The 27,244-nt window shown below is 40.5% G+C and overlaps 1 protein-coding gene across 9 annotated transcripts in view; it reads left to right on the forward strand.

Annotated features, from left to right (window-relative positions):
* The window catches only part of SORCS1 (sortilin related VPS10 domain containing receptor 1), a 476,815-nt gene that overhangs the window by 326,472 nt on the left and 123,099 nt on the right, over nt 1-27,244 (forward strand). For all 9 annotated transcript variants that reach the window (XM_070604587.1, XM_070604487.1, XM_070604417.1 and 6 more), the window contains one exon: nt 16,714-16,778. In XM_070604587.1, the coding sequence (XP_070460688.1) occupies nt 16,714-16,778 (65 nt within the window). The remainder of the gene's footprint in view (nt 1-16,713; nt 16,779-27,244) is intronic.

Genomic DNA, 27,244 nt, shown 5'->3' on the forward strand with positions numbered 1-27,244 from the left:
TCCAAACTGTACATATTTCTTTTTGGTGGGGTCTAACTCGGAACCGTGTAGAGACTCTGGAAATATAATGGTGGCTTGTCCAAGTTGATCCAGTACAAGATCACCATAGCCTACCCCTTGAAAACCTGGCACCTATGCACATCTTTTGAAACTACATATAACTTTCAAATAAAAACAAAAACACAACTAAGCTTCTATCTGGAATAATGAGATTTTCTCCCTGTACAACTTAAAACGTGATAAATAGCTCCTCAAAAAGATGAGAAAAATTTGCATATGTCACATTATCTCTCTTTGGGTGATATTCCTCCTCTAATTGAGTCCTGCTTCCCCTTTCTATATTCTGTAACCAAACGACCGAGTTGTAAGGTCAGCCACTATTAATACATCTTATGTTGAAACATAGAGGGATGAGAGAGAGGAAAAAGAAAGGAAAAGATTTACACACACACACAGATATATATTCTTATTGAATTATGACGGGGGAGTTTCTAGGGAATGGTTTCTAAGGAAAGGGATTTGTCTGTTGATAGGCCAAAGATGAGAAGAAACTGACCAAAGAGCTAGGATAGAGAAGTGCCTAGAACAGTGCCTGGCACATACTATATATCATCAAATCTAAAATTTTGTCAAATGAAGACACACCCTTATTTTATGTATCTGTCCAAAAAAAAATTCTGCCAATTAAACTTTAATATTTTAATGATATAAGATACCTACTGATTTAAGAGATGTTAAAATGAAAAAAAAAGGAGCCAGCCCAGTGGTGCAGCGGTTAAGTGCACACAGTCCACTTCTGTGGCCCGGGGTTCACTGGTTCAGATCCTGGGTGTGGACTTGGCAGCACTTGGCAAGCCATGCTGTGGCAAGCGCTCCACATATAAAGTAGACGAAGATGGGCACGGATGTTAGCTCAGGGCCAGTCTTCCTCAGCAAAAAGAGGAGGATTGGTGGCAGATGTTAGCTCAGGGCTAATTTTCCTCAAAAAAAAAAAAAAGTGAGTATTTTGGAATTGATGAAATGAGTTGAGTACTCAATAAATATTTGTTGAAGGAGTGAAAAATAAGGAATAAATATTAGAGACGAGGCAGCCATAGATATTTATTTTTCAAATCAAAGGTTAGATAGGGTTGCCTTAGTAGGTAACCAATTAGGATGTGGGATGGTAAATTCCAGCCAAAAGGGTAGAGAAGACCCAGAAACTGGCTCATTTGACTGGGTGGGAATGAAAGGCAGAGGAGGCAGAGGAAGATCCTAAAAGCAACTGTAAGACGAATGACTCCATGTAGATGACTAACCATGATGTGTTTAGCCTCAGAATCTCAAGATTCTTAGAGAACTTAGAAGCTATCCTATCTGACCTCCTGTGACTTTCAGGCCATCTCTTCTACAAAATTCTAGATAAATGGCTGAAAACAGCCTTTTAGATTGAGAATGGAGCTTTGTCTATCTGTCTATCAGGATCTATCTTTCTTTAAAGAGAATAACTAGAGGAAATGGGCTTGTCCTACTGTTTTTTATTGTTGGCTCTGGCACTTAAAACATCAACATCTCTAAACAGAGCAATCCCATAATTTAGAGAAAGCTGTCAAGGTTTTCACAGGCATGGCAAGATGTGCCCTAGGGTGGGGGACAGAACCTGCTGCAGCATTTCCAAGATTTATGGTAAAGGGTTTTACATGAGTGCCGAAGTTTAAGGCATATAAATCCCAGAAGACAAATACCACCAATAATTGAATTACAAAGCCATTATCATGTGCTGAACAGAGCAACTTTATGACTCTACTGTGACAAGATGAAACTTGTTAGAATATTTATGTGCCTGGGATAGCGTCTGCATCACCAACCCAGGGAACAGGCTGGCTCTTCCATGTGCCTCCTATGGGCAGTTAGCCTTCCTGAGTAATTCAGTAGCCGAGGAAAACTAGATGCCTAAGACAGAGGAATCCAAAACAGATATAGCCTATGGCCACATCAGGCACAAGCCTCACATTCGACCTCTCGTTTTAACAGCTCCTGGGCCCCACATATTTATGTTGTCGGCTGGAATCAGGCTCTTTCCATAGTAACCAGGGCAGCCCTGGAATGAGTAAAAAGTCTCTCTGTCCACATTGTTTTCTACTTCTGAACAAATGGAGACTAAGAACATCCAGTAATAAGAGCCACTTTTCCAATCTTTTCATTTTTCGAAAAATAATAAAAGTTGATTTTTTGTGATTTTTGAAATCTATGAATCATAAACTTCTGACAGCTGAAATGCTACAGTAGTTTACCTGCTTTACATGATGAAATGACAACATACCCATCCATTCCACATCATGACAACGATTTAGTGAAAATAGATCACTTTCCTATTTATAATAGCTTTGGTATAATTTAGTATATCCTTATGAGATTTGAGTATAGTTTGTTTCCCCTTAACTTTTTATTTTGAAATAATTTTAGAATTACAGAAGATTTGCAAAGATAAGACACAGAGTTCCCGTGTACTCTTCACTCAGCTTCCCCAAATGTTAACATCTTATGTAACCATGGTGCAAAATTCACAACTAAGAAATTAACATTAGTAAAGTACTATCAACTGAACCGGAGATTTTGTTTGGATTTCCCCAGATTTTCTATGTATGTCCTTTTTTCTGATCTAGGATCCAATCCAGAATCCCACACTGCATTTATCTGTCAGATCTTTTAGTCTGTTCAAATCTGTGCCAGTTCCTCAGTCTTTCCTTACCTTTGATGACCTGGGCAATTTTGAAGCCTACTGGTCAGGTATTTGGTAGAATGTCCCTCAAATTGAGTTGGTCTGATATTTTCTCATGATTACAGGGTAATAGATTGTTGGGAAGAATATCACAGAAATGATGTGCCCTTCTCATGACATAGTATCAAGGAGTACAATGTATCAATATATCTTATTACTGATAATGGCATTAACCTTGACCACTTCGTTAAGGTAGTGTCTGCCAGATTTCCCCATTGCAAAGTTACTGCTTTCCTTTCCATACTCCATTTGTTAGAAGTAAGTACTATGTCCAGTTCATACTCAGGGGAAGGAGAATTAAGCTCCAAGTCTTGGCAGGAGGGGTATCAAAAAGTGTGTGAACATATGTTAAAATCACCACCATAATTAATAATATTTTGGGAGATACACTTTGAGTCTATGCATTTCACCCACTAATTTTAGCAATCATCAGTGGATCTTGCCTACAGCAACTATTACCATGGTGTTGTAACTGAAATTTTCTGTTTTGATCATTTCATATATTTAGTAATTGGAATTCTTCTGTAAGGAGTAATCGCCCCCTCTTGACCACTTATTTGTTAATATCATTGTTTCGTAGCTCAGCCAAGAGGAGACCAGAAAAGGTGGTGAATAAGCCCAATTCTGAATTATAGTTTGTTGTTTCTTCTTCACCTCAGGTACCTCTGTGCCCTGGCTCTGAGCTGGTGGCCAGATAATCCCTGTTGGGCATTAATGTGCCATTAAGTTGCCATCTGCTAATTCAGAGCAAGACCTCTCTGCCTAGTCAAGTTCATTTTAAAGGAGCATTTTAGGATCTGACCTGGATGAAGAACTCAGCAGGAAATGCATTTTCCCAGTGATGCATTTGCTTGATTGGCCATGGAGGGGGGGTTCCCCCCAGGAGTTCTAGGCTCTCCCCTGTTGGTTCAGTTGGCCATCTCACACCTTCACCACAAAGAGGGTGACGGAGGATACTCACCATTACATACACACACACACGCACACACGTCTCCCTTTCCCTGTCTCTCCTTGTCCTAGCCAAGGAAAAATGCAAGGCTTGCTGCTCCCAAAAGCAAAACAAACCTCTATGAAGGGTGCTGCTCTCTGTCCTTTAACAGTGATTTAATTCCCCGAGCGAACAATGCAGCTTCTGAATTGACCAATTGAAAAATGTATGAAAAATACAGTACAGGACATGGGTAAATATCCTAAACAGTTTAAGCACTGTTATAAATGAAATACTTGAATGAAGATATCCGTATAGATATAAAGACTAAAAATGTGAACAATTTATAAAAGCAAAAAATGTTAATTAACATAAAAATGTTTAATCTCACAAATAGGAAATAAAATGTGAACAAAAAATACGTATGATTTATTATCCTATCAAATGGATAAAAGTTTTGGGACAATTATACTCAGCCTTGGTAAGGGCTTGGGAAACAGACACTCTTATATGCTGTTCCTAGGAGCATAATTTGCCTAAACTTTCTGGAAGACAGTTGGACAATATATCAAGAGTTTTAACAAATGCCCATTCTCTTTGAGCCAGTGAAATTCTCTCTTTTAATAATTCTTCCTATTGAAAAAGCAAGAGGTCAGAAAGACATCAAATATTTACCCACAAAGATAATCAGTGCAGTTTCGTGTATAGACATTACCAATACTCCATGGTTGGAATATCAGTTAAGTGAATTATAGAATGTGGTACAGCTGGCAAAATAGTGCATCCCAATGTTATAGTATGTTACGCTATGTTATGTTAATGGAATGATGCCAAAGTTGTTTGAAAAATGGAATGCCTACACAAACATAGAGAAGGACTAAAGGATCAATGACAAAATGTTAAAGATGGTTGTTTCTAGATGGAAGGATTGTGTGAATATTTTATTTTCCTTTTTATACTTTGGTACACTTTCTATTATATTTTAAATGAATGCATATTGCTTTTACAATTAGATGTTTTAAATCGGTGTTACTTAAATAAATTATAATAATTATAATAATAATAAAGCAGTCAAGTATATTTCCCAGTTTGGGGAGGTTGGGGTTGGTGGGAGACAACTAACAGGAAGGCACTGTGACCACTGCAGAATAGTTGCAGAGAATGGAATCTCTTCTCTCCTGCTCCTCTTCCTCCTCTCCCCTTTGTCTTCCTCATCATGTCTCCAACCCTTTCTTCTACTCCTCTTTTTCATCCTATCTTCTCTTCCCCGTCTCCTGTTTCACTTCCTCTTCGCTTCTCCTCTCCCCTCCCCTCCCATTCCTACTCTTCCTTCTAATTACCCCCTCTCCCCCTCCTTCCTCTCTTCTCCTGTCTTCTCTATCACACTGAGATCTTTCCAACTCTAACTTTAAGAATTTGCATCCATAATGGAGTGCTGTTTTTTTTAAGGTAAATTAAAAGGTGTGTTTTATGTTTTGCATCATCACGTTGGTTTCCTTGGCCGGACAGTTAATATGAGTTCCAAGGCAAACTGGCATTGCCTTCAAAGTATTTTCATAGGACAGCATCTCCACACTTGCCCAGTTCCAAATCTCTTCACACCTTATACTCAGAACTCCAGAAATTCTTTATAAATGAGTAAAGTACTAAGGAGAATAGCTGCCATTTGACACCCCAGGAATTTTTGTGTCTGCTGTGAAGAGGAATCTAATTTCCTCCTGTATCTAATCCAATTCTGTCCTTGCTCCAAACTTTACTGACTGGACCACTTTCCCTTCTCCACTGAGGGGCTTGTGGGCAATAACTTCTTATGGTATTTTTTCAGGAGTATCAATACCCAGCAATAAAGCAGGAGAATGCTTTTGTGTCATAATAGACTGAAAAAGTATGGAGGAGCTATTCAAGGATGGTTAAATAAGCCTTATGTGAGGTCCCGGGACCTGGCTGTTCAATGTGGAGACTGACATTGTTTCTGAGAAGGGTCAGGATTTATTAGTCATTTTGCAAGTAACTACAGAGAAGTCACCTTCAAACTTAGAAACCCTGATACTTGAGGGTCTGAACTAAACTTAATGTCTACTCTGTTTCCAGTCTCTGAGACATGGAAGCCTCTCAAATGTGCCTAAGCCCACAGTACCCTCATCCCCAGTACACATGCCTTAGTTTGTTCAGGCTGCTATAGTAAAATGCCACAAACTGGATGGCTTATACACAACAGACATTTATCTCTCACAGTTCTGGGGACTAGAAGTCTGAGATCAGGGTGCCAGGATGGTAGGGTTTTGATGAAGGCTCTCTTCTGGGTTTCAGACAGCTACCTTTTCACTGTGTCCTTACATGGTGGAGGGGGCAAAGGAGCTCTCTCTGGCTTCATTAATAAGGCCACTAATCCCATTCATGAGGGTTCCATCCTCATGATCTAATTATGTCCCAAAGCCCCCACCTCGTAATACCATCACGTTGGAAGTTAGGTTTAAACATATGAATTTTGGGGAGACACAAACATTCAGACGATAGCAACACATAATCCTTGCAGGATGTCAAAATGTCTGAAGATTCCCTGTTATTTTTCCTTATCTTTATAGCGTAAGACACACACATTACCTTCTGAGTTAACACTGTCTTTCCTGAGAAGGGGTAAAAAGAAAAGGAATGTTGTGTTTTCATGAGAAAGATCACTGGGGAGAGTCAAGAACCAGGGTCAGTAGTTCCAACCGTAACACTATCTGAGTGGTATGACCTTGGACAACTTGTTTGCTCTCCTGAAGCCTTGGTTTCCTTAATTGTGACATGAGGGGTTTGGATTGGTTAATCTCTCACAGTCTTTCCATCTCTAAAGGATCCCTTAACTCATACTGTTGACCATAGTGGGAGCTACATATACTCTTTCTTTTACTCTTCACCACAATCTTATTATTAAGTATTATTGTCATCAACATTTTCACAGACGGCACATGGAGCTGTAGAGAAATTAGAAAGCCTGGGTTCCAGTCTGATTGTATCATTTATTAGCCGTATGCCCTTAGGCAGGTAAATTGCTTTCAGAGCTAACACTACCTTTCTCTTACCTCATCATTATTTTTCCTGAATTTGTGTCATGTGTGAATTTTCTAGCAACACAAGATGTATCCTTATCCAAGTTGTTGACAATTGATGAGCAGGACACCAACAAGGGCACAGCCTCACAGGCCCTATATGACATCAATCCTTCACTTAACACATAGATAGCAGCGACTGATCAATATCATATGACAGTAGTTTTTTTGATGTAGTTAAAGCCCCGTATAGTTTATGTATATACATTTTATTCCTACACAACTTTCGAGAAATGTTATCCCCACTTGATATATTATACATTTATATTTATACGCTCCTTGCCTTCTCTATTGGAATGTAAGCTTCATTAGGTACAGGGATTTTCCTCTGTTTTATCCACTTCCAAACCCTCAGCACCTAGAACTACCACTGGCACGTTGTCAGTATTCAGTAAATATTTGTTGAACTCATCCATTCATTAAAAAATTTAATTGAGGATCCACTGTCTGCCCTATTAAGTTTCAACTGTTAAGGATACCCCCAGAGTCCTCAGTCTAGAGGAATAGTCTCCAAGATGAGTCACATGCAACAACACCCCAGGGGTGTTCAAGATGATTCATTGAGATGGGAGATAGATGGGAGAAGATATTAGAATTTCGGAGGTTTCTTCCTCCTATTTTAGTTTCTATTTTGTGTGTATCTTCTAAATTTAATATATAAGTACTCTGGTGCTTTTCCACAACTTATTTCTAACAGCATCATATATTGTACATGTGCTCATTTTTTTTTCCTTGCTTGATATGTTCAAACAAAAAATATGGAGATTGCTGTCCTTGGAATTCTCTTATGGAATATAATTTCTCTGGGTCAAATTGTCTCCAGCAGCAAAATGGTCAGGTTTCAATTCCTTGACACTCATGTTTGCTCTGCCCTCTAGTATGAAGTTCTTTGTCCTTATCAGAAATGGAAAGAAAGGGGAATGGAGAGGTTCTCTCTTCTCCTGGTCTTCTGTTAATTTGGCCCCTCCAGTCCCAAGCAAGACCTCCACACCTTCCTCCTCTGACTCTGAATTTAAGATCAACAGAGACACACACCTTCTGTTGTCCGAGGCTTGTTTTTCTCTGCCACAACTCTTTCACAACTGTGGCCTTCCTGTGCACTTTTAGTAAGATAGTGTCAGAGGTGTAAGCATTCTGAGATCTGAGAAAATTCCAGATCTCCTCATACAAACTTCACTCATCTCTTCTTTCTATTCCTTCGTGATTTGCACACATTGATTACATCCCTCCTTAGACTTTATTTTCCAGACTGGAGAAATTTTCTTGTTTTTATTAATAGTACAGATTTATTAATATTGAGTGATGCATAAATACGTCTTCTTTCCTTATAAAAATTTTAGAAGTTCCTTCTGAGGATAATGATCCCTTTGACTATCACTCCCAATTCCAAAACCTCCCGGAGGTGGCTTACCATTGTGAATTTTGAATGCGTATTTTCAGTAGCATTTTTTTCCATTTATACGCATTTTGCTTTGAGTTAGTCAATAGACAATAGTTAGATAAATTGGATATTTTCATTTAGCACATTGCCATAAAGTCGTTGGAGATACTATCTCAATTTTATGTTCTGATATGGAATAGTCTCTAAGATATATTATTGAGTAAAATTAACAAGTTGCTAAAAATGCATAGGGTATGATACTGTAGGGGAGGAAGACATATCCTCTTCCCAAACGGGGGTTCGTCTGGCCGGAGAACGAATTAAATTCACATGAGACAGAATAGCAAGAGAATATTAAACAAAGCTTTATGAGGAACCATGGCCCGGGGCCTTTCTTCCCGAAGGAAGAAAGGGCACCGAAGAAGTGAGGTGCACATAGTGGTTATATACCCCCAAACAGGGTTTTTCACATGTGATTGAAATGTCCCTCCCACAATAGTCACAAGACATGTTGCTTCATTCTAAGCATTCCTCTTTAAGCTTGCAGCTTTATTTCTACCAAACACTTTGTGCAACAAACATCCTTACTTCCCAGGACCCTCCTGAGCTTCTGTATTCCTTCTTTCTGGGTCAGAAGTCCCATTCCTCACTTTGCTCTCCTCACACACACACACACACACACAAACACACTCTCTCTCTCTTTCTGTCTGTCTGTCTGTCTCTCATATACTTTGTTGCAGTCATCCTATAACTAAACAGTCAGGCTTCTGGCTTGGGGTAAGAATGATGAAATGCAGAATTTGATGAGTTTGAGGATGTTGGCCATGCTGATTCTCAGGAGCCATTATGCATTCAAGAAACTAATTGATGTGGGGTCGGTGAGCCGAGGAGTCGAAAGAAAGATTTCTTAGACTCTCAAGATCTGGCAGTAGTGCTCTTTTATTTAGAGAATAGTGTGGAATAGCATGGGGACAGGACCCATGGGCAGTCAGAGCTTCTGCTGCCGCCGCTTCTGCTGCCCCCGCTGGCATGGGGACAGAGCCCATGGGCAGGCAGAGCAGCTGCTGCTGCCCCCGCTGGCATGGGGACAGGACCCATGGGCAGGCAGAGCTGGTGCGTGGGGACAGGACCCACGGGCAGTCAGAGCTCCTGCTGCTGCCCCGAGTTGAGGGTTAGGGCTAAATTTAAGGCATAGGTATATGATTCATCTCTTTACAAGACAAAGGAAAGAACATGAAAAAAAGTTAAAATGGTATCAGTGCAGGTGGGGTCTGGTCATTGGGTGATCCCATGACTTTTAGACAAGAATCAAATCGGATTAAGTAAAGGTCAGAAGCCACCACCCTAAACCAGTTACATGAGATTGCCAGAAAGCAACCAACTTAAGTTCTTGCCTTCCCCATTAAGAGCTTCTAGAGATAAGACCATTCCCCTTTCTTCCTGGCACAGAGAGGGAGGCATCTTCACAGATAGAGGTTTCCCTTAGAAATGTAAATGTTTCCCAACAAAGGGGCAAACAAATTCCACTCCTTGGAGCCTGAATCTCATCTGTAGTTTTAAAACTAACCAGCCTAAAAATCCTCATCATAAACCATTTTAAAATTAAGCAGCCTAAAAATCCTCATCACTAATCATTATTTTTATTTGTCTGTCTATCTTTTTATTTATTTGTACCGTCTACCTTTGGTTCTGGGAAACCAGTGTGTCAGTATGGAGACAAGAAGAAAGCAAGCAAGCATGTTTCTTAGGCTTAAGGGAGAGGTTAAAATGACAGCTTCACGCTGCCTTTTATTTTTTCTAGCTCATTTCCCCCAGGTGGGCAGGAGATGAGACCACAGGCTAAGCTGCTTTGTTCAAGAATAAAAGTTGTGACATTAGGGGCCGGCCTGGTGACGCAGCAGTTAAGTTCACACATTCCGCTTCGGCCGCCTGGGGTTCGCCGGTTCGGATCCTGGGTGCGGACATGGCACCACTTGTCAAGCCATGCTGTGGTAGGTGTCCCACGTATAAAGTAGAGGAAGATGGGCATGGATGTTAGCTCAGGGCCAGTCTTCCTCAGCAAAAAGCGGAGGATTGGCAGCAGTTAGCTCAGGGCTAATCTTCCCAAAAAAAGGTGTGACATTAGCCAGGACTTTCCTGATGATGTTTGTCTTGAGAGGCTGACTGTGGTGATAGGTGAAGGGAAACCCTTGACTACAGAAGAGGAAATCCGGGTCTCAAGCCACTAATACCTGCCTGCACTTCGTTTCTTCTCTCTTGAGCAGACAGGACCGCGTGCTTCTGTGTGCTTTGTGTATGGAGAGAGCCTGTGGGAACAGGAATGCTCCATCTAAAACAAAAAGGAGGAAAGCAGGTATCTCCAACTCCCCAGCCTCTGCTCCACTGCATATCCCTCCTTGTTCCTCCCTGTGCCATTAACTGCAAATCTAAATCTGAATAAATAGGTGCCATCCCGTCACGGTGTTTATTTTTTAATACTCACTCTGTGGTTATCTATATCAGGACATTTTGTGGCTCTGCGGCATTTATTGAGCACTATATTAAACTGGTATAAACTCAGACAAAATGCCAGGAGAGTGATGAACTAGTGACATTTCTGAGTTGCTCTGTAGAAAATGTCTACAAGGCTGCATTTGGCTGATTGTATTTCAGAAGGCTGCTGTTGCTCTGCTAACATCATCCTGTACTGTATCAGGGAACGATTGTTTTATTTGCATTCTTGACTTTGGTAATCCTTAGATTGTATTGCGAAATGGTTCCTAAGTGTAAACACCAACTTAAGGAAGTGTACATGCTGGCTTCCTCTTGTTTTCATTAACAGAGCTACATCTGGCATGGCCTGAGGGCCTTCACCTTATACTTTCCTTGGAGAGGAGGCCTACACGTAGATAGATGGGGACAGAAGTTCTTCTTTTTAGCTCTTTATAAATTTACACAGTTAACTTTCTTCAGTGGCATCCTGGGGCTTTTAGAATTAAATCCAAAAATTTAGTGTGACGCACGTGGTGCTTCATGATTGCATACCTGCCTCACTTTTCATTTTTTCTCCTACTGCTCTACTCTGAAACATTAGACCTACCCTGTTGACTTGCTAGTAGAAGCCTATATGGATCATCCTCTCTCTGACCTAGGGCCTTTTTACCGGATATTTATCTCTAAATAGAATACTCTTCTACCCCCTCTATCCATTTGATCAGAGTATTGCATATTCTTGAAGATTCAATCCATTTACTCCAAAGGCTTCCTGTACTTTCCTTCTCCCCCAGGTCTCTATCTGTAACTGCAAGGACGTTCCTTCCATTTCTTCAAATAGCACCTGAAATATAGAACGCTTATGTCATTGAATTACTCTCTCTTCAGTGGCTCTAAAGCTTGTAAGGGGGACCAGCCTGGTGGTGCAGTGGTTAAGTTCATGCACTCCGCTTCACTGGCCCAGGGTTTGCTGGTTCCGATCCCAGATGCGGACCTATGCACCACTTACCAAGCCATGCTGTGACAGGTGTCCCACATATAAAGTAGAGGAAGATGGGCACGGATATTAGCTGAGGGCCAATCTTCCTCAGCAAAAAAGAGGAGGACTGGCAGTGGATGTTAGCTCAGGGCTAATCTTCCTCAAAAAAAAAAAAAAAAAGTAAATAAATCTCTCTCTCTCTCTCTCTCTCTCTCTCTCTCTCTCTCTATCTCTATCTCATAAGGTCAGGGAATCTGTGGCCTTTATTACATCTTATTACATAGTAGGGCATTGGAATGTTTCATTCAATAAATAAGTGATTGTTTTTATTCATAAGTTCATCTCTGGGTGATTGATTCTTTTCTTTTTGTCTATTGATTTATGATGGTAAATATTTCTGGTAATAGGGTACCCATGATATCCCAGGAAGCTTTTATTACCAACATTCATTTTAATTTCAGATGAGTATTAATATTTCCCACTATCTCCTGAAATAAGAAATGGAAAGAAGAGAGGAAAGAAATCAACTGCATTTCTGAGCCCTTGCTACGTACCAGGAATCTGCTAGGTGCTTTAAGATGTATATTCTAGGAAAACTTATTTTAGCCTCATTTATACATTAAAAAAATTAAAGCACAGAGATGTTAAGCAATTTGCCAAATGTCATCTATACAGATAAATTGAGAAATGCTGATATGGCTGGTTATGCATTTCTCCTTTATCCAAAAGTGTTCAGTAAGCATTTCTTGACTATCTATACATGACATGCATGGTACCTGGCATGGAAATACAGAAAGGTTGAGCTTATCTGTTGATAAAAGGGATAGGTAAATGAGTCACCAATTGAAACATGACCTAATTTATGCTATGCAAAAGTGTGTGCAAGGTTGTGGAAGTCTCAGAAGGTATAACCAACTTAACTTAAGTGGAACCCCCATTGGGAAGCCTATTTTCAACTTCACTCATCTGCAGCTGAGCCACAGACCATAAGAGCTAAGAAGGCAGAGGAAAAATAAGAGGGAATTCCAAGCAGAGACACCAGTACAGTCATGTGTCACTTAATGATGGGGATAAGTTCTGAGAAATTTTTTTGTTAGGCGATTTCATCTTACGAACATCGTAGAGTGTACTTCCACAAACCTAGATGGTATAGCCCACTACACACCTGGTACTAATGTTATGGGACCACTGTTGTATACATGGTCCATTGTTGACCAAAATGTCACTATGCAGTGTGTGACTGTGTGTGCAAAGATGTGAAGACTTTCCTTCCCTTCCTTGAAATTCAGTTTGAGAAGAGACTGCATTTTCCCAATTAGACATAAAGGCAATATAAAGATATACAAGATACAACCACCTATTGCCTTTTTATATAATTAAAGGATCCTGGGCCAAAATTTGTCATCTCATATTCATAGAGAGGTTCTTTCCGAGGCCCAGACTTGAACAACCCAATATATTGGATATTGTAGTAAATATTGACCAGTGTGAAAATGTTGTCTATAAATTTACTGAGGAAACATTCTTCTCTCTGCTCTGGTAAGCACAGAGAATTCAGTGATGAAAGACAGAGTACCTCCCTTTTGGGAGCTCAGTGAAGTAAAAAAGCGGTTATGCAAAGAGATCCAGCAAACTATTATGAACTGTGGCAGGGATGTGTACAGGGCAGTCTTGAAGCAGAAAGCACAGATGCCCAACCCTTTGTGCTTAATACCAGAAGTCACACTTACTAACATGATCAAATAGAGATACTTGAAGCCATTCTTGACATCTCACTCTCAAAATAAGATCATCAAGAGGATATTTTGGATTAAATTTTATGTGTATGCTGGGTTTCTTTTTTGATTTATGATTATTTTTTGAGCTCTATTGAGGTATAATTGACAAATAGATTTGTAACATATTTAAAATGTACAATGTGATGATTTGATAAACAGATACATTGTGAAAGGATTTCCACAGTCGACTTAACTCATCCATCACTTCACCTATTTACGTTTTCTATGAGAACACTTAAATTTACTCTCTTCGCAAATTGCAATTATACAAAAGAGTGTTATCAACTATAATCACCATGTTATACATTAGATACTCAGTCTCTATTCATCTTAGAACTGAGAGTTTGTACCCTTTTACCATTGTCTCCACATTTCCCCTTCCCCCTAGCCCCTGGCAACCACCTATCATCATCATCATCATCGTCATCATCATCATCATCATCAATCATCATCACTCATCATGATCAAGCACAGCAGTTTGTCTTAAAACATGCAGAAAACCACCAAACTCCATAGTTCCATCTAACATGTATAAACGGCCTAGAGAGTGATACTTTGTGGGTGAGCTGCAGCAGTGTGCTTCTTCACGGTGTCTGGTCAATGACAGGACCATTAAAACCAGCACCTCTGCAGACATTTAGCATTGTCTGGCTTCAGCTCTTGAGAATTCACCAGTGCCGCAAAGTAAAAGCTGCCGTAGTTCTTTGTAATCTGTGCCTGTAGATCTGGAGGTCCTCCTAGGCCACTAGGAAAGGGGCGAGCACATCAGCAAATAAAAATGCTCGAAAACACTGTGGTCTGACTGTCAAGTTTTATTTTGTTGTTGTTTCAGTTCTTTTACTGTAGATGGAAAAATTTTAGGTAGGGTAAGGGAGTTGCTTAGCCACAGTAGACTTTGGAGAAACAAAAGACTGTTTTGTCCCTGTCTCTTTTCGTTAGTTGATAAGAGGGAAATGGCAGTTGAAACAACAGCTCCTGCCTTTGCTGGTATTGATTTGGGGCCGTGAGCACATGGAAAGATGCAACTGGATGAAGGGTAATTATTTTGCCTCCTACTGACAGTCACCATAAGCCAAGCAGGTAGGTTTGCCGGCTAGTTTCAATATTGTGTTTCTGGGATGCCAATCATCTTGTGTGAGTAATACGTGCTCGTCATTTCAAGGAAGAAACTCTCAGCAGGCAAGGTGAGAGGTGGACAACATGTAACTACCCAGTAATAATTTGCAAAAACCAGTTAACTGCTGAGCTTTCTAGTTTGAGGGTTGTCAGGAAGCTTGCTTTCTTTTTTAATGCTCATGAGTGTGGCCTTGTCAGAAGAGGTCACCTGTGGATCCAGTCAAGGCTTCAGTGTGGGAAGTGGACAACCACTGACCCTGGTCAAGCAGCTGCTACAGTACTTAACTGAAATGATGGGCAAATGGGACCATCTGCCTGTATTCAGATTCCAATCAGGTGAAATGGCCAAGTGCATGTCCCTTGTCTCTTTGGGGGAAATTATAAAACCTTTATGGGGACATTTCTCCTTCCTGGGGGAAGAAGAAAGCAGGGTTTAATGTTTCAAGCATAGACTCTGAGTCTCAGGTCGTGTGTCAATCAGAGAAAACTTACTGACAGTGGTAATAGGGCCTTAAGGAGATGTCTTTTCTTAAAATGAAGAAAGACTAAGCTAGTTAGGCTTTGCTCTTTGAGCTGAGGAAATGAGCTCAAATAAGATTTCTGGGAATGCCCTTAGGGCAATGATTCATTTACTTATTTCAAAGAGCTCTCAGACCCTTAGGCACCTCCTTCTTTCCTTCCTTCGTTCCTTTCTTCCTTCCTTCCTTCTTTCATTCAATGTTAGACTATCTATTATAGCTCAGGCACTACATATATATTTAAAATATAAAAATATAAATGAAATATATTTAAATATATTGAAAGTATTTAAAATAAAACTCCTCCGGTAGCTCTCAGTTGGGGGGGGTTGTGTGTGTGTGTGTGTGTGTGTGTGTGTATATGCACACGCTCCTGTGCTCACTTTGGGTGAGGGCCTGCTTTTACATGGGAAAAGACACAAAAATAATTATTTATAACAAACTGTTACAGGATTTATATTAACAAAATATTTGTTGGTAGGAGGAGAATGATTTTCCTGGTATGAATGGGAAATATTTAATGGAAGAAGTGACTTTTCAGTTGTGTCTTAAGAGGCAAAGAGAATTGAGTGGAGCTGGAGAAGAGCATTTCCAGCTGAAGGGAGACACTAACAGAGGGTTACAAAGGGCTGAGGAGATGAGTGGGGCACTTTGAGGGAATGGCAAATATTCAGTGTGGCAGGAGATGGGGCAGCAAAAGCAAAATGGGACCTGTTAGCGTAGGGTATTGGGTACCACCCTGAGTCCTGAAAGTGATGAGTGTTTTTAACATCTGCAATTTTCTTACATGGATTTGACAGCTGGACTGAGTGGCTTGGGGCAGATAAAGGGACCAGTTTTGAGATACGTGACTATTTTCCATGTAGAAATGGAACAAATTAAATGAAAGTTCTGCAAATCTTGGTGAAAAAAATTATGGATGGTCTGAAGTTTAATTAATCTTGCTGTATAAAAGTCGTAGAGATAGAGTATGATTGCCCATGTTATTCCTGTATCAGAATAATTATTTTCTCTCTGATGTGGCTCACTGCAAGATTACACTAAATAAATATGTGCCTCCAAGGCATTTTAAATAGGCTCTTATTTTACTTACACATGCAGTTTTAGGCACATGCCATAGAGAGGTGCATCTGCATTTTCCCCTCACACTGGTACAACAATACAGAGAATGGTCACTCTGCTATACTGGTCACTACACATTGCTTGGGTCACATGCTGTGTTCATAGTTCATAGGGTCATAGTAGCTGGTTCTGCAAATTTCAAATGAAAAAATTAATTAGATCAAATTGCTACGTAAATTACTGTTCAAGTCACCCAGCTAAATCAGCCTGCCTGGCATCTGCCTGATAGACTTTGAAAGTTTAATGCACTGTTGGTGAGATTGTTGCAAGAGGACACATAGGCCAGGTGTAGAACTTATTTGCAAGTCTGAGCTGATAACACACAATATCCTTGCCAGAGTTAAGCCTGACCTTTATCAAATAATGGCTTGGTTTTTACGGTTTTCATTGGAAGATGAAATTTTACTGTCAGGCTATATAAATAAATATAGTAGACATATTTCAGGGATTGTGGTTTTAGAATCCTGTGGACATGAACAGTCTGTGGGCTCAGTTGAGTTTCTCTAAGGCACGTGTGAAGTCATTAATGGTGATGTTCCTTTTCATGTTTCTCCATGTTTTAGGTCTGTGATGGGATCGAACAAGGAACCGGATCTCGTGCATCTAGAGGCCAGAACTGTGGATGGTCGTAAGTAAATCAACTTTCCCTTGATGTTCATAGAAATATTTGTATTATCAGTTGGCCATAAACGACGTCTGTGTTTAGGGAAATCACAGTGGCCATATTCCAAGCCATTTGGACCTGAGGAATTTTCCTGTCCCCGGTAACCCAGAATTGTCTCAGTAATTTTCAACAAATCTCATCCCATCAAGGTCTTTTTCTTTCTAGGTGATGGGAAAATTCCAAAATTCCTTATTTCTAAAGCATTTTGTTGTTGTCATTATTGTGTTACTGCTGCTGTTTTGTTTTTCCAGTTTCCTTAATTTATCAGACATCATCCAGGCAAGGCCTCACTGATACACGATACACAGGAAAGTAAGTTGCAGATCCAGAATCCTGAATGACTCAAAAGTCCACTCACTAATTGTGTGACCTTGAAAAATCTACTTAAACTCTTTATGCCTTAAACTCTTACAGTTTCTTCATCTGTAAATTAAATAAGTTAATAGTAATGATTCCTGCAGCAGCTAACGTTTACTGAGCACTTAGCCTGTACCAAGAATTATGCTAAGCACTTTATATACTTTGTCACAATTAGTCCTTACAACAACTTGCCAGTTGTTATTCCCACTTTAAAGATGAGGAAACCAAGGCATAGGAAGTTTAAGTAATATATTTAAACAACAACAACTTAAGTTTCCTTCCCATTCGTTGGTCTGGAGGATCTTCCAGAAGGGCTAAGCATTTGAGGGGGTACCACAAGACCTAAGATAGGGTGCTCCAGGTGAAAGAGAGAAAGGAAAAAGAAAAGGGGAAAATGCATAAAAGAAAAAGGGGTGAGAGGAGAAAAGACAGGAAAGAAAGAGATCTCTAGTGTACAGGAGGGAGAGAGAATGGACTGTCCACTGTTACCATAGAGCAAGGTCCAGCACTGAGCCGGAAAATGATAATCTAATTTATGAGACATTTCCTATTTCAAAATTATCCCTCACAATTCAAAAACTCCATCATTACTGTCACTTGTGCCTGTCTACTTGTCCTCAGCTCCTCTGAACACAAAAGTAGACGATAACTACAATTTATCAGCTTACAACTAAAAGAAGCCAGCAAGCCTGTAACCCAAACCCTCCAGAAATCACATGTATTCCATTGCTATGCCCACATCGTGAGATTTTTCATCTCCAGAGGTTTTGCTTCCCCTTTGGGGGAATGAATATATTCTTTGGCAGAATCAGCACGGAGGACAGATCAGTGTCCAAGCTGACCATCACCTTCCTCCTTTATAAACTCAGACAGTGCTGCCATACATCATATGCCAGCCCTGTGCCTGACACAGAATGCGCTCAATGGTTTAGAGCTTCTTTTCTTGCCTCTTCCATGGGCTCTCTCTGGAGGTGACCCCTCCATTTCCCTGGAGCTGTTTATGTTATCTTGGATTCCAAGGTCTGGTTCTTACTACACAATAGCTAGAGCAGTCTTTTCCTAAGGCAAAAGTAATCATGTCATCTGTTTAAAACTTTTATTTACTTCTCATTGCTCTGAGGACAAAGAGCAAAGTTCTCATCTTGACTTCAAGATTCAGTGTAATCTGGTGCCTGCCCATTTCCTCAGCCTTATCTCATTCTGTCCTCTCCTCACTCCTTGCCTGCAGACCTGTGGGCTTGCTTTCAATTCATGGACCATAGGGTTCTGTGTCTTGATAAGACTCCAATAGCTGTTGTTTCCTCTGCCTGGAATACTCTCCTCCCCTCTCCCTTCCCTGACTGACTCAGTGTAATTAATCCCTGAGGATGGTTCAGATCTAAGGTTAGACGTCCATTTCTATTTTTTAAAATTTTTTATTTTGAAATAATTTTAGACTCAAATAAAAGTTACAAAAAATAGTACACAGAATTCTCCTGTACATTTCACCTAGATGCTTCCAAAGATAACATCCAATATAACCGTAGAACAGTATCAAAACCAGAGAAAACATCCATTTCTTAGGAAAATCTTCCTTTTTTTGTGTGAGGAAGACTGACCCTGAGCTAATATCTGTTGCCAATCTTCCTCTTTTTCCTTGAGGAAAATTGTCACTGAGCTGACATCTGTGCCAGTCTTCCTCTATTTTATGTGGGATGCCGCCACAGTGTGGCTTAACCAGTAGTGCAGGGTCCGCACCCAGGATCCAAACCCACAAATCCCTGCCAAACTGGAGCGTGTGAACTTAACCACTGTGCAACTGGGCCAGCCCCAGGAAAGTCTTTCTTGAACTCCCAATCTAAACCAGTTTCTTATTTTGTTTGCTTTCATCCAAGTCTATTCTTTTCCTTGATTGTGCTCATCTCAGTTTGAAACTACGCATTCCATTTACGTGATTATTTGATCACAACTTTTCCTCTCCAGCAGTCTGTAAGTTCTCTGAGTGCAGGGCCTTGTTCAATATTGTGTCTCCAACACACGCCACAGTGTCTACATGTACATGGAGCTTAATAAATATTTACTGGATGAATGAATGCATAGTTGATCGGTTGTCAGGGCTACAAGCTGGCTAGCTACATCACTTACCAAGTTGTCTGAAAATTTTAAAGCATTACATCTCAAACTTTAACATGCCTATGACCCAGCTAGGGATCTTGTTAAAATGTGGATTCTGACCCAGTAGGGGCCTGAGAGTCTGCATTCCTAACAAGCTCCCAGGTGAAACCAACACTGCTGATCTGTAGAACACGCTTAGAGTAACAAAGTCCCACAGTGAAAAACTAATGAAAGAGCTTTAGAGTCTGTCTCCCATGACTAAACCCCTTGTTTAGGGAGCTCTGGATGGAATTGCGAGCATCCCAGATTGCTTTTGTTTTCAAGCTTTTGGGGATAATGCTGCTCTCTGGCTTGTGGCATCTAATGCATATAACCCCCTATCCTGAAAACCACAAGGCCATCACTTTCCCTGAGCTGTACATCTCCTTTGACCCGGCATTCTTCCTGTGCTCCCTGCAGGTGTGGAGCTTGATAATGCCAGACTGTCATCGCGGGCTCAGCTTTCACAAGGCGTGAAATATATCAGATTTAATTTTATTTATTTTATTTTACTTTTTTGCAAAGGCAGCATCTTCAGAAACTACCCAAGAGTGAAAATTCAATAAAGGGATTTAATTTGAAAAGTTATCCCTGTCAAAACAAAACAGAAAAAAAAATTACCTACCAATTGAAATAAAGGATCTAAGCATAACGGCCAACCTGAGTGTAAAAAGATGAGATTTCTCAGTGTCACATTCTCTCTCTCTCTGTCTCTCCCTCTCTCTGCCTCCCTCTCCCTCCCTCCCTCCCTCCCTCTCCCTCCCTCCCTCCCTCCCTCTCCCTCCCTTCCTCCTTTTCTCTAAGGCAGTCAGTACCGGGACTCCAGGTAAAAGCAACAGAGAGGAGAAGGAGGGAAGCAGAGAGCACAGAGAGGTCAGAGGAGCAGGGGATTAGCAGATGTAGCTGAGAGTGTATTTATCAAAATCAGGTTCCAGGCTGGTCGGTTGCTCCAAGATTTCCAATATCTATATGTTCTCTCTCTCCCTGTTGTTATCCCTGTCATTTCTCCTAGTACAAAATTTAAGATTATGCAACCCATTGTTTATATTCTAGGTCATAAATTTATAGGGTATAGGCCAGAATAATATATTATTTTTGACTTTGAACAAGGATTTTTTTTCTGATTTTCATGAGTTTAGGAATTTTGTAGCCAAGGCACTGAGACATTTGACACAGGAAAAGGCCCACACTAACTTATTTGGCTCATCTCCATGGGGTGGATTGCAATGGTTATCTGGGCTTGTTATTCAAAGTTTAGTTTTAGTTTCATTTCAAATCTCCCTAGATTACATTTTATAATTAATTTCTCTTTCAATTGAAGTCTCCATAGTGGAGGGGAGATAAGCGCTGGAAAGCTTTTGCTCTATGAAGGTCTATGACTGGCCTAGATGTTTTTTGCCAACTATGCTCTGAAATCCAGATGTCTTGTAGTTTACAACAGGGACAAGGATGTTATTCTTTCTTGTGTTACCTCTCTGCCTTGGGAGGCAAGCTGAAGAGAGCAACCTCAATTACAATCAATCACAGGAAGTATTGTGGAAAAGTTTTAACGTATTTATTGGATATGGCATTTGTTATTGGCCCCCGCATTCAACTGAAGACAGCTTGACAGGTCCTCATCCAGGAAACAAAGATTTTACTGTTTAAATATCGTGTGTGTGTGTGTTCATGCATACGTTGAATGTACCTAGGATATTAAAACTGCTACCTGGTACATTAAAACAGTAATTTACATTGAATTGGTTTACCTAATGTAGATATATTTGTGTGTGTGTATGTCATGTACGTAGTTAGAAAATGTTGACCAAACTGTTGGATTGGGAGCTTTGTGAAAAGCTATATCTTGTTTAATCTTGGTTCTATATACAAAACATAGCTCAGAGCCTGACACATTTAATGTTTCTTGAGCTAATAAATATATGTGTGCGTCAGTGTACGGGCATGTCTTCTTAAAGAAGGGCCTGTAACCATAGGGTCTAAGGAGTCCTGTAGGGCTAATGGATGAGCACAAGAAACTCACTAACTCGCTTGAAATTGTGTGCCACATGTCTGTGTGATTTTGGAGGAAAAGAGCATAACTTTTATCAGAATCCTTCACATGACAATTACACCTGGACGTATAGTTCTGTATTTATGCTCATCTGTAAACATCGTCTTGTAAGAGAACCTGCAGTACTAAGTTTGACCTTGACTGCTTCTCCTTGTTACTTCTGAAATGAAAGTCCTGGACAATGACCTGAATGTTTCTGTGCTGGTGGTGATCCGTGCTAGCACGGACAGGGGACAGGGGACAGTTACTCGTCTCTGTGTCTATTTGCATGAGTAAGTAACCTTGTAACAACTTGCCCAAGGACTAATCTCTTTCACCGGGGAAAAACCACCTTAGCCCTTTAACCAGCTGTAAAAATGACTGCCAGAACCTCTTCCTGAAATGGACCTCAAACAAGCATTATACAAACTGAAATAAAATCAAAGGAAACTCGCAACTTTATATAACCATCATCCCACTGATCCTGGTCTTGGGTGAGAACTGGGCACCTCATTTCTACATCCCAGTTTCCAGCCCTCCAATCTAATTTCCATATTGAGCAGCCTGCTTATCAATATCTGGATAGGGCGAGCCTGCTGAAATGCTGTGGGGAGGTGATAGAGACCTCAGTTCTCATCAGTCCTCAAGATGTCAGTATGGGGTGTTTTGAGTTTCTACTGTAAGCATAGAATACTTTTATACCAACAAGAGTAGCAATGACAACCGTAAAAAGAATAAGCAGTACGCAGGTGTATCAAATGAAAAGTAAAATACACTTCCTGATCTTCATTCCCATTCCCAAAAGGTATTATTTTTTAAAAATATTTCTTGTATATTTTTCCAGAAATTGTTTGAGCTTATACAAATGAATATGTATATGTATACACATACATACACACTCACAGATGTTCATGTTGTAAAACCGTTATGCCAAATCCAGTGTTGGTGAATACAACAGCAAGTTAAAATTTTTCCATATTAGCAAATATGCCACTTCATGGCTAATCACTACATAGAGCCCCATTATACAGTCAGCTGTAATTTAGTTAATCACTCTCTCAGTAATGGATATATAGATGTTTGGCTATTTCAAACAGTGCTAATATATACGCATACATACATATTTCTTATTTGGTTAGTAAGCATTCAAACTCGTGCAGGCAGTAAGCTGGAAGAGAAATTACCAAAGGGAAATCTCTGGGTCCGAGAGTGTATACATTTCATTTTCAATTTTCAATACATTTTCAATTTTCCTAGAGGTTGTCACATTGCCCTCTGAAATACTTGCATCATCAGTGCATACTCTCTCAATATGAGAATGCTTTGTTTGCAAGCCCTCGATAGTCCAGGACATGATGAAAGATTTTCTAAACATAATCCCTCTGATGAGCAAAAAAGCAAGGCGTATTCTTATTGTTTTAATTTGCATTTATTTAATTCGGAGTGAGGTTAAGAATTTTTACATATTTTTCTTGGCTATTTGTATTTCCTCTTCAATGAACCTTCAAAAGGATCAAATGTTTTCAATATTCTAAAGAAGAATAACACTTTGGCATTTATATACAAATCTAAAAAATATCAAACTTGCCACCCCCGCTCCAGCCAAAGTCCCAACATTAGCACACCAATTGGCATTATTAGGCCCTCTCATTTCTTTGACTTTATTTTTCAATCAGTTTATTTATCGATAGTTTCTAGGGGGTGCCCTGGGGAGAGGTTAGAAGTTTCCGTTTCTGGTCAGCCTCAGATTGGGATAGCTCCCCGCCACTTCCCAACATGCTAAACCGATGCGTTCTCACCTCTCTTCTATCCCCAAATCAGGCATCAAGGATTTGATAGCACAGCGGTACCTAGAACTTAGCTTTTCTTTCCAGCAGTGTTGTTCTGTCCTTGTTTTTCATATTGCAAAAGTCTCTTGATTTCAGCTACTAGTGTTTTCAACCTGGCCTCTTGGATTTAGTAGCCTAAAAACAGCCCTGAAAACCAACTGGAAAAGCATTAAATAAGATAACACAGGCCTCCCCACACAGCAGTGAGAAGCTTGACAGTGATTATGCCATAGCAGGCTCTGCTGGGCAGCTTTCAAATTGGCTTCTTTGTACCCATTGTGTGCTACTTCCCCTGCATCCTGTGTGCCTATCCATCTGTGAGGAGGTTTGTGCCCTTACCTCCCATCCCAAGGAGAAGAGGACAGAGGTGCACAAGAGAAACTTATTAACCCTTGGCCTTAACTCTAGGACAAAGGTCTGGCTTTTGGTTGGGTTCTCAGGATCCCCCAGGACACAGCAGCACCAGTCCACATAACATGTATGTGTGGCAATTTCCAAGTGTTGGGAAAATTGCTAATGCTTCTGATTCCTGCTTTAAAAAAAAAAAAAAAAAAAGTAGCATCTAAAGATCTTAGCAGTTACTCATACATCTCCTTCCTGTGGATTGTATGTTCTCAAACAACGATGGTGCTACTATCATGCATCATATTCCTATTATTTGCCTGGTGCTGCTGCACTAGGTACTTTTCAGCTGCACTACTTACAGCTCTTGGAAGTAGGTCCTGTTGTTATTTTATTTGTTTTAACTATGAGGAAAATGAGGCTTAGAATGATTAAATGTTTTTTGCCATTGCCGAAGGGCTAGAATTTGCAGCCAGGTCTGGTTCACTCCAGATCTATTAGTCATTCATTCGACAAACATTGTTGGACATGTATGCTATGCCAGGTGCTCTGCTAGGCATGAATGAGGGATGGTAGGAAGCTCTGCAAAGGCCCTGCTCTCACAGAGTTTGCCTGTAGTTAGAGGAGACAGATTATAAAGAAATATATACTGCCAAGTGGAGGTAAGTTCTAGGAAGGAAAACAAAGCCAAGTAGGGAGAATAGATAATGATTGAGGTGGACAAGGCTGTCAAGGAAGCAATCTGTGATAAGGTAGCATTTGATATTTGACCCAAGTCCTGATGGAAGTGAGGGAGGAAGCTATGTGTCTGCCTAGTGGAAGAGCATTCCAGACAAGTGGAACAGCATATGTGAAGGATACGGAGGATGCGCGTGCTTAGCAGGGCTGAGTTATAGCAGGAAGGCAAGGTGGCTCGAATATAGAGAGGACAGGCAAATGTGTCATCTGCCTTTGTTTATTCCACTATGGAAGGCAGGGATTGTACCATATTGATCTTTGTTGACCCTGTTCCATGTTCCAAGTATGACATTCAATATTAAGGGAGATAAAAATAGAAAGTTATTAAGTGAAGAAATAGTGGATTGACTAAACCACATGTCTCGGAACTGTCTTTTTGAACTGACTCTGTCTTGGAATTAATCATATAACATGTGAATATATTAGGTAAATTTTGCATACCCGTGCTCAAAAAAGCCCTGGAGAAGAAATTCTGTATTTTCTCCCCCATGCACAAAACTGCTTTCATTTCTTCCTCCCTTCCTTCCTTCTCCTTGCCACTTCCATTCCTGCTTTCCTTCCTTCTTTCTTTCCTGCTGTTTGTCCTTCTCTCTGTCTCTCCCCTGACCCCCTTTTTTTGGTAAACTCAATTTGGAAAGTTACTTGAAGAAATGTACTTCGTAGTTTTTCATGGCTGGGCGTGTGTGACCTTATGGATAACTTTCTGTCTTTGCTCAACTTAAACTGCCTTTCTAGTGTGGCTTTCTCACAAAACAGACAGCGAGTATTCCCCAAACATCTCACATTCTCTCATGCCCCTGTGCTCTCGCCCAGTGCTCCTTCTTTCTGGAATGATGACTCATTCTTGTTATTGTTCCAAGCAGCCGCCCAGGCTTTTCTCAGCTCCTCCACCCAGCCTTTCACGGGTATCGCCATCCTCACCCCCACACAGGTAATTGTTCCCTCTGTGAGTAGAGTGAATAGCAGAATAGTCTCTATTCTCAAAAGTGCTATAGGCCGTTCCGTGTGATGCAAGTAAAATCAATGCAGAGTCACAGGAGAAGTCCTGGCCCAGAGTAGACCTTCTGTGGAGAGGTATGAAGGTTGGATGTCCCTCACCTGTGGACCCACAGCCCCTGACCTCTCCTAGATACACTCCCCACACTGCATCGTAACTGGCGAGTGACTTTTCTGTATTGCTATTAAATTAATATGTCCTCGTGTTGTCTCTCATGTCCCCAATTCCTTGCACTGTGCTTGGCAAAAAAATTCATGATCCTAGAACTTTGCCTGTAGTTATCATGGCTTTCTGAATATCCAAAGGTTAACAATGAGAGACAACACTTAGAAAGTGACAGAGGACCAAAATCAAGAGATTCCCAGAAGAAAACAATGCCACAAGCTCATCATGCTGCAACAGAACATTTGATCTAAGTTTATAATTTTCGCAGAAATTTCTTGTCCTCTACATAGTCTTTCAGGGGCCAGGGCTGAAGATCTCGATTTCTAAGAAGTGCATGCCACAGAAGGCTCTAGAACCTTGACAGGAATGAAGATTATGTGAGCATGAGCATGTTGACACATGCGTGCACTCGTGTGTGTGTATGTGTGGTGAGTGGGAACATTTAATAGGAAGGTTCTAAAACAAAACAGCAGAACAATAGAAAGAACAAAAGCAAGACTTCTATGCAGATATATAGGCTTTGAAAACTGTTTTGGTTAAAGTTGAAAAGTACTGGGGGAAGGGGGGCTTAAAGGCTTACCCTCGCCTGCGTAGATTACGGTTTAACTTAAAATTAAATTTTTGCAATATTAAGGCATATTAAAGGATTTGATGCTAAATAAATATTCATCGAATGATAGAATCAATGGATAGAGTCCTGGAGATCTGTGACATATTTTTGGCTCTGTCATTTACTAGCATATGAGCTTGTACAAATCTCATTCCTGAGTCTGGAGTTCTTCATCTATAAAAAATCCCTCTTTCTGGACTTTTTACAAAGTTTAAAGGAGAAAAAGCGTGTGATCCATTTAGCACAGTTCCTGACCCAGAGGGGAGGTTGCTCTGGTTATTTTGGAGGTTAATGCTACTGCTGCTCTCAATGGAGACTTTCTGGGAAGGGAGACGTCTGCTGGAGCCTCAGGGAGACCTCCATAGAAGAAGACTCAGGAAGTATTTATATAGGGTAACAGAAAAGGAAAGGGCAGTTCAAACCAGAGAGTTCTCTGAACGAATGTAGCGTGTCAGCCAGGAATGCGTGCACTGTTTAGAAACAGCAGAAGCCCTCAAGATGCAAACTTGCCAGCAACACTACACAGCTTCCTTTGGGCAGGAGTGGGAAGGAAACAGGTTTCAGTGGGTAAAGTATGGTAAGGACCTGTCCAATCTTGAAGTAATAATCTGATATTTAACATCTTTTTTAGTTCTAAAATTCTAATAACTCTCATTAGAGAGAGAGAGAGAGTCTGAAGCCAAGCTTGGTAAATGACCTTTTCAGAGTCACACAGCATGCTGGCGATAGAGCTAGGACCCGGAAATCACTCCAAACAGGAGAGAATGCCTGCAAAACCATGGCTGCCGCCTGGCCAGCCCCGTGTGCTGGGCACCAAGGTGACTTCCACGTCCTCCTCATGGCCCTAGTTATTTTCCAGTTCTGCCCCAACCACTACCTCACACTGCCTGCACAGAATATCTGTTCTCTCTCAATTATACAAGGAGTATATTTTTCATGGTGTCTTAAAAAATTGCTTTAAAAGAAAAACTTTAACCCAAACTGAACATTGAATATAAAGACATTCTCTCAGGTAGAAATGTCTGTAGTACTTTACAGTTGGTTCCCTGGAGACAAGGTGAGCCATACTGGTGATTAAAGAGAAAGAACCTCAGTGACAACTACAGCTCCCACCACAGCCAGGCACGAGACTGAACACATTTCATGACTGATGTCTTCGATTGTCACAAGCACTGGGAAGACGGGTCTCATTTGATCCCATTTTACAGATCAAAGTTTAAAGAGGTC

Source organism: Equus przewalskii, chromosome 1 (assembly GCF_037783145.1).
Source record: "Equus przewalskii isolate Varuska chromosome 1, EquPr2, whole genome shotgun sequence".
In the NCBI taxonomy this organism is placed as follows: Eukaryota; Metazoa; Chordata; class Mammalia; order Perissodactyla; family Equidae; genus Equus; species Equus przewalskii.